This window comes from Nicotiana tabacum, chromosome 19 (assembly GCF_000715075.1).
Source record: "Nicotiana tabacum cultivar K326 chromosome 19, ASM71507v2, whole genome shotgun sequence".
Classification (NCBI taxonomy): Eukaryota; Viridiplantae; Streptophyta; class Magnoliopsida; order Solanales; family Solanaceae; genus Nicotiana; species Nicotiana tabacum.
The window spans coordinates 4,570,695-4,579,307 of NC_134098.1; the positions used below are offsets into that span (position 1 = coordinate 4,570,695).

General features: G+C 37.0%; 1 protein-coding gene across 15 annotated transcripts; it reads right to left on the reverse strand.

Moving 5' to 3' along the window:
• Positions 1–359: 359 nt before the first annotated feature.
• Positions 360–8,274, reverse strand: LOC107767370 (uncharacterized). 15 transcript variants are annotated; one of them, XM_075239542.1, is made up of 9 exons: positions 6,242–8,274; positions 5,879–5,951; positions 4,903–5,005; positions 4,655–4,834; positions 4,376–4,519; positions 2,766–3,601; positions 1,958–2,264; positions 1,194–1,723; positions 360–873 (listed from the first exon to the last, which is right to left on the reverse strand). In XM_075239542.1, the coding sequence occupies exon 1, from the start codon at positions 8,166–8,168 to the stop codon at positions 6,396–6,398; it is 1,773 nt and encodes a 590-aa protein (XP_075095643.1). In that variant the 5' UTR covers positions 8,169–8,274; the 3' UTR covers positions 360–873; positions 1,194–1,723; positions 1,958–2,264; positions 2,766–3,601; positions 4,376–4,519; positions 4,655–4,834; positions 4,903–5,005; positions 5,879–5,951; positions 6,242–6,395. The 15 variants fall into 15 exon arrangements, with proteins under 15 accessions (XP_075095643.1, XP_075095642.1, XP_075095646.1 ...); XM_075239541.1 differs by lacking the exon at positions 5,879–5,951 and having other exon boundaries at positions 4,376–4,579; positions 4,655–4,803; XM_075239545.1 differs by lacking the exon at positions 5,879–5,951 and having other exon boundaries at positions 360–837; positions 4,376–4,586.
• Between the last annotated feature and the right edge of the window lie 339 nt (positions 8,275–8,613).

The following is an 8,613-nucleotide window of genomic DNA, read 5'->3' on the forward strand; positions in this document are numbered from 1 at the left end:
CGTACGATTTATGTCAAGGTATATCGCATATCCTTAGAACTACTTATAAATTTAACTATATCCGATTTTCCGGGTAAACAGTTACCCTAGATGGTAATGCGACCCCACCTATCCAGTGGTTGCATCAACTTATTCTCCACAATGATATCCCTAATCCCTTTAATCTTCCCAACTACATCCTCATATCTTTCTGCCTATGACATATTTGGTTAGCTAGAAATGCTAAAGTTTTTCGTTCCCATGCTACGCCTCTTTCAAAATCTCAAGTCTTAAACAAGGCGGCGTAATTTTACTATGTCGCCATTCTACAGCTTTCACATATACTCGAATTCCAATGCAAATAAAATGGCACCCTCCTAGCTTTAACACATTTAAGCTATATACACACGGTTCAGCTAGGTTAAATACAAGTCAGGGCGGGATTGGCAGTGTCATACGTGACTCCACGGGTAACTGGCACATCGGCTTTTCAGGACACCACATCTCTCATGGGAGTGTTGAAACTGAACTACGTACGCTATATCATGGATTGCAATTGGCTTATAATCATGAATACAAACCTCTCGAAGTGAACCTAGACACACAAACAGTAATGAATATCTTACAGAGCTCACACCCCTTATTTAATAATATTCTTCACGACTGCAGGTTCCTAATCCGGCAGTTGGATGATCCCGTCATACTCCGTACGTAAGGGAGCAAATAAAGGCTGGAGATCTACTAGCAAAACTTGGTTGCAACATGGATAGCTCTGAAGGCATCACTTTTTTTGCACAACCTCCATCTTTTGTTCAGACGGCTTTGGAGGATGACCGGTTAGTAACACTTTTTGGCCGGCTGCACAGAACAAATGGCAAAGGTTTCAGGACTTTCCTGTTGCAGAAAATTGTGACAAACGCAAAATCAGTGCAAAATTTGAAAATGGCATTCTTCATGTCAAACAGCAAAAACTGATTACTTCAACAGTGAAAAAAAGGCCACAGAAGCTGAAAATACCCCTGCTAAAAGACAGAAGACCTCTTTAAGAGAAGAATTTACCCAGCAGGATAATGCTGATAATACCCTTGATAAAGAGCTAGCCAAAAATAAAAAAAAGAACAATGCACACTAGTCCTAAAGCCAGTGAGCAAACATAAGCTAAAAATCTTGCAGAAATATCGCCAGCAGATAAAAATAGTTCAAGTAGTTCTTACCGTGAATCTGAATATGAATCAACAGATGATTCGACCGATGATGAAACGACCGGAGATGCTAGCTGTTTGGCTGCAAAACTTACGAAGCCAAGGAAAGTGGTGAAAATGATTCTTGTTGCTCTGTTGGTTCTTGGTACTGGGCTTTACATCGCCAACATCATGAAATCACCATTTCATAGCTAGTTGAACTGAAATGCCACAGGATTTACTGGAAAATCAATGGATTCACATTCGTCCTGATTACAACAAGTACATTTTGAAGTGCAAAGAATACCAAACAATCACATCATCAGTAGGTATTCTGCCCTCCAAAAGTCTTAACACAAAAAAACTGATAGACCTTTGGTCTTTCGAAGGGTTGAACATTGAACTCCTAGCCTGGGTAGAGCTCCCTTCCCTGTCCAGTAAGGACACCTCCCCTTTACGGATTTTCCAGTGAATGTTTTTCTCTATATCTTCTTTTATCTCCATGAGCCTTTTCCATGTATGCAGTCCAGATCTCCATTTATAGGAGACTGGATGGCCCCTCTCTGTAACACAAATACATATTTAATTTCTGTTAAGTTCTAGGATCAAACTGAGGGTAGATAAACAATTTTCATAGAATATACAAGAAGCACTTTGATTGAAGGAGCCAAAGTAGCAATCTCAGACAATTGCCAGAATTCAGAAATCTACATATTATTTCTTGAAGAAAAAAATTCTCTTTAACTCTTGCATATAGCAATTTCAAACAGGACTTTTCGATGCTAATTCAAGCTCACTTGGTGCTGGACAACTGCGTGCGGAGGAGCTTAGCAGCAACTACCATGTTGCTGAGAGCAGGATTAACTTCAGAGGATGTTGGTATGAAGGACTGCAAGCATTTTTTTGATTCTGTCAGCAATTTCTTCTGTTGATGGAATCCTTGGCGAATACTCCAGGACCAATGCCAGCACCATACTTCACTCCTGGAACACAGACAAAATTCCTCATCTGACCTGGAGTTCTAGATGGTGATCATGTCAGCATCCATGTCGATAATTGAATGGATGATGATGTCATTGAAGTCTGAATAGTGTGGGTGTAAATCTGTCACAAACAAGGGCCAAGATGATTAGATCCTTGTAAAAGAAAAAATAATAATTTGGTTCAAAATATTTGTCACTTTAGAAAACAAGAAGGCAGTAATTATTTTTTCCATTTCCACCCTTACTACTTCAAGAAGGCAAATAGTCATTACTGACCCAATTTAAAGAAAAGATAAGGGTAATTAAATCGAAAGTCCCTTATGGTTAGTGCTACTAAATGAAAATTTTAATTAGTGTACCAAAACCTTAAACGGCAAATAAAAAACAACCAGAAAGAGTACCAAGAAAATTTCATAATAACACAAAACACATCCCTTACGAGACAAATTTACTAAACAAGATAATGCTGGTAATACCCCTGCTAAAGAGCCAGCAAAAGAAGAACAAATGAACACTAGTCCTAAAACCAGAGAGCAAACAGAAGCTAAAATCTGAAGATGAATAAACAGATGATTCGATGGATGATGAAACAACCGGATACGATAGCTGTTTGGCTGCAAACCTGAAGAAGCCAAGGAAAGTGATGAAAATGACTTTTGCTGCTCTTTCAGTTCTTAGTCTCGGGTTCTATGTCGCCAACGTGATGAAGTCTGCGAACGAAGCTGAAGAATGAGACTAGTCTTTCTGTAACTCAAATTTAGTTGGGACATTTGCATTTCCTCCCAGCTATGATTGTGAATAGAATAACTAACAAAGTATCCCTTTTTTTTTTTTGAGAAGGTAACATATTTGTATATTACTATAGACTTCACTAGAACTGTGAAGTCACCCATAATTATAAAGGGGAGTGCATAAAAACCAAACACTTCTAATCCTTGGTCTTCTCACAAGGATTCTAGAACATCACAAATGGATTCATGATCCTCCAAAAACTTTCCTTCACACCAAAAATAGAAAAGAACTAGACATTCCATCTTCATCTTCTGGATGTCACTGAACTTGTCTTCAAGTTCAAAGCATCTCTGATTCCTCTCTTCACAAATTGTCTACTATATGCAGGCTGGGACATTTCTCCATTTCTCTTTATGTCTAGAAATATTACCTTCTTTATTCCAGCAAGCTAGAACTTCAAGTATTCTTCCTAGCATAGCCCATAAAATTCCTCTTAAGTTGATGAAAATCCTCCATAATTGTACGGTCAACTTGCAAGTCAAAAAGAGATGTCTTATTGTCTCTGCCTCCTCTCTACATAAGTTAACATCTAGAGCATAAGTGTTCTCCTCTCTTGATTAAATTATCTTGTGTCTGAACTGCCTCTTTTGCTAATAACCATGTAAAGCAAGCAACTTTGTAGGGAATTTTGACTTTCCATTTCAGCTTCCATGACCAACATCCAACCTGATTATTATGTAATCGTTCAACTTGTTATGAATCGAAAAAACATCATTTGAATAAATCACAAGTGCTAGTGAGGTCAGTGAAAAGCTAGAGCATCATCTTGCATTTGCCAAAAGAAGGGAAGGAGGGAGAGGAGAGACAAGACGTAGATTAGTAAGAACATAAAAGCAATCTCAAGGTTGAGCAGCTACATAACAGATTATCTACTGATGATCATTGTCTATTGGATTGCTAATCCAAAGCTATATGCAAGCACAATATGAAATAATCTGTCTCCAGTACAAATGTAGAAAGAATAACCTGAAAATTGTCTTATATGGTACAGCTAGCGTATCTCCACATGAGAGAGAGAGAGAGTATGAGTAAAATTAGACAAACAGTAGGAATAGGACGAATGTCCATTACCAAACTCATGCTTTGTTCACCTAAACCTGAAGAAGATAGCAACCGCAAATAAACAGAACAAAAGGAATAACTAGGGCCATAAACAAAGAATTAAAACCTTTAATATCATATTAATAGCCACTTAACTTCCACAACAACACTTTTATGTTTCAGAAAATATTATAGAAAGGTTCCTTAAAGAGATTGTAACTATAGCCATCCTTGTTTCAGTTTAGCCTCTATGTTCAGGAGGACGATAATGTAAGTAACAAGACTCCACTGTAATATATAATCAGGCGCTACACTTCTCATTGGGGAATTCCAAGCTCACAGTAACCCACTTATCTTCACCAATAGAAAGCACAACAGAATCCTTGGGCAAGAACTAACCTGGAATGGATTTGTACACTCTGACCCTGTTACAAACGAGGTAATTTTGATTTCTACAGTCTTCCTCGCGCTAGAATTTGCATTCTAGACAGTAGAGGAATGGATTGGTGCCATTGCAGCTGATGATAGAGTTTCTTTAGGCAACTGGAACATTGATACCACGCACACCCCGCAAAATTGAAGATGCATTAAACTTTTCAGCACCTATGGACTGGAGAGGTATGTTTAGAGTGAAGACTGAATGAGTACATGATGCAGAAAACTTTGAACACCTTTTACCTTCCCTTTCTTCATCCTCCACCTCACAACTCAGAACTGAAGTTGAATTTGGACATCCAACTATGGAGTTCCCTTGCTATTTGGTAATGAAAAGCAAACTTTCACAAGGAGAGCTTTTCAGAGCTAGTTGAGTCACCTGGCTGACGAGTCTTTCCGTGAAATTATTAGAAGTTAGTTGTCCTAGCAGTGTAAAGTAAAAAAAGCATTAGTGGAATTTACTTTCATATAGGCACAAACCAAAAAATTACTTTTGCTTTCTTCAGGCTGGGGAACATCTTTCACAGTGAATCCATGCAAGTTTCGGCTGGGGAACATCTTCCAAGTCCGAGGACACAGTATGGAAACATTTGCCTGAAATTGGGAAAGATGTCAATTTGCTCTACAAAAGTATATTTTTCGATAGTCTTCCAACTGCATTAACATGTCATCACTAAGTGAATCTCAGGGAAAACATCTATTAGCCTGAACTAAGTGTCCTTAACATCTATTTGGATCAATATGAAACCCTATTGTTCTCACTAAAGGGAGAGCTAATTACCAAATCCAAGTCCTAAGTGCTTATTCAACTTGACAGATAAAGTAGCAAAGGTTACTATAAAAGGGAAATGGGATCAGGAAGCAGAATATCTGCATCTGAGGCCTCTAACTATCAAGCAGCAATTAAGATATGAACTTATTTAAGTAGTTATCGTTCGGTAATACCATAATGAAAACGCAATTTAAAAAAGAACTCGGGCAGTCCCAGTTAATCAACTAAAATATGATAAGAACTTACCCTGTTAAGTTCATATTAATACCACTAAACTTCCAAAAAGCACTTCAATGTTTCAGAAAATAAATTTTAAAAATACTTTAAATAGATGGTAGCTATAATAGTCCTTGATTCAGTCTAGCCTCTGTGTTTCAGAGGACGATAAACGTAAGTAACATGTTTCTACTGTAATACATAATTAGCTACACTTCTCATTGGGGAATTCCAAGCTCACAGCAACCCACTTATCTTCACAAATAGGAAGCACAATAGTACCAGTGGGGAAGACCTCATCTGGAATGGATTTGTACACTCTGACCCTGTCAGAAAGGAGGTAACTTTTGGTTTCTGTAGTCTTCCTCGCACTAGAATTTGCATTAGACAAAAGAAACCAAGAGATTATTTCCTGGAGAAAGTATTGTCCCTAATTCTTGCATATAAGGGTAAAGCTGCTATGGCAATTTTAAACATACCTTTTTGTTGGATCAACTATGGTAATTCAAGCTCACTTGATGCTGGCCAACTGTGCGCAGTGGTGATTAGGAGCTGGTACCATGTTATCATGTAAGCTCTGGTGTTACATTTATGGTTATGTTACCAAGACCTACGAAACTATCAAAAATATTGTTTCTACAGCTATTACTAAGTTACAGAAAGTTGCTATTGATTATTGAAAAGATAGAAAACTATTACCTGAATCACTAAATACCACGGAAAATGATTTTCCTAGACTTAACATGTGCACATAAGGAAACTTTCATTTCTCATATTAAGACTGCAATAAATTATGATTTCTAAGATAGTGTAGAATTGAAAAACAATCAAAATAGATGTACCTCCTCAATAAGCTTGCTTGGACAGCTCAAGCAATGTTCTAACTGCCATTCTTTTAGCTTCCGCAATTCCATTAGATGTGATTTCTTTCGCAGAGGTGAAAGGAAGTTGCATCACAGTAATAAGTCTAGCTGAATAAACCAAGTGAATAAAAATTCACTCCTTACTTCCCGAGTGAAACTGTGGTATCATGTTTAGCAAAGAAGGATTCTCTGCTATAAGGTGTATCAGTAACTTTGCTGTAGCTGCATCACATGAGAAGCCCCTTTCATTCATTTCCTTCAAAAAAGTTGTAATTTCACAAATTTTGCTAAACTTGAGAAATCCTCGCAGAATAACATTGTAGGTGCCATTGTTTGGCGAACAACCAGTCTCCTCCATTTTTCTTAGCATATTTTTAGCTTCATCTAACAATCCTTCTAGACAAAATCCATTTATAATTGTATTGTATGTTATCACATCGGGAAACAATCCAATTAAAGAAAGCTTCTCAAAAATAGCATGAGCTTTGTCGAGCTGACCATTTTTGCACAATCCGTGAATTACAGCATTGTAAAATTCAATATCAGTATCTTCTCTCTGTATTTCCAACTTATGAAATAGTGACATAGCTTTCTCGACAAGTCCATTCTGAAAATAACCACAGAGCAAAATGAGATTAGTGCATAAATTAGGTTTGAGCCCTGTAGATTGCATCTCAACAAAGAATTTTTGCGCAAAGTCAGTTCTTCCAACATCAAATAGGCCTTTCAAAATAATACTGTAGGTGAAAATGTCAGGTCTCAATCCATTTCGAGAAATTTCATGAAACAAATCCATGGCCTCATCCAATTTATTGTTCTTACAATATCCATTTATTAATGTGCTATAGCTAACAATGTCAGGCTTAATGCTCTTATCTATCATGGAATCGAAAAGTCTCCTTGCTTTATCCATTTGACCGCGCAAGCAATATCCATCAATTATCACATTGTAGGTGACCACATTAGGCTCTACACCTTTTCCAATCATGTGTCTCATTACCTCCTCAGCATCTCCAACTTTGCCTTCTTTGCATAGTCCATCGGTTACTATAGCCAAGGTGCGCACATTTGGATAAATATTAAGATTTACCATTTCAAAGAACAAAGTCCTTACCTTGTCCCACTGACCAAACTTACAGAGACCATCAATCAATGAATTATATGTGACAATGTCCGGAGGAATGCTTATTTGTTTCATCTCTTCAAAAAGGCTAAATGCAGCATCCAACATTCTATCTTTGCATAGGGCATCTATAACAATGTTATAGATGTATGCATTGGGCTTAGTGCTTCCTTGTTCCATTACTCGTAGCAAACCAAAAGCTTTTTGAGTATGGCCCCTTTTGCTAAGCCCATTCATGACAGTCGAAAACATGAATACGTTAGGCTCACAAATATTCTCTCTCACCAACTTTTTGAACAAGTTAACTGCGTCTTTGATCTTATTTTCAGCAAAGAGTCCCCTTAATAAGGTGTTAAAAGTGACAACATCAAATGGAGTACCACTCTTCAAGTAAATGGCTAACATAGAAAATCCGCAGTCAGAACGATGCATTAGGCAATAACTGTTGATCGCTATATTCAAGATGAAATTATTAATTGGGATGTTCAATTTCAGCATTTCTCGAACAAGAGAAAGAACAGTAGAGCAATGCTTCATATTTACCATAGTCTTTAATAATTTCGCGAAGCAAGAAACAGAAGGAAGAGGCTGCGTTCTTACCATTCGATGGAAGAGAGTCAGAGCATCATCTGAACACTTGACGTTCTCAAAACTGAATGTATTGCTATGATATGAAGAATAAAATCTGATTGCAATTGCCGAAGAAGAACGTGAAATAGCAGAAAATGAGATAGAGGGAATAATACCATTGGAAGAGTAACGAAGCAGAGAGATTCTCGTCATCTGATTGCAACTGCCGAAGAGAAAATTATTGTTTGCTATCTCTGTATGCCCTAATATTTTTCAGAAAACTTGTTCGTGATACTAATGAGTACTATTTGGATCATCTTTTTCGGGCTAAATTTATTAAAATAAAAAAATAAAAATTCTCGTCTGTAACTCTTTTATTTAGGCTGATTTTTTCTTATTTAGCTAAAAGTAATGGATTTTCGGCCAATTCGTTTGACAGATTTGCACCCCAAAAAATAAAAATACACAGGTTTAAAAAACTTATCATTTATCTAAACAAGAAATAAAAAGAATATATACAGTTGAAACTATATTATTTTGGCAGAATAGCACACTTTTACTTGTTCTGTTTCATATCTCGTTCTTTCTGCTTTATGAAGTTTCAACCAGACTCGTAAATTTGATCAAAACACATGTTTTAAACACTTCTGACATCGCG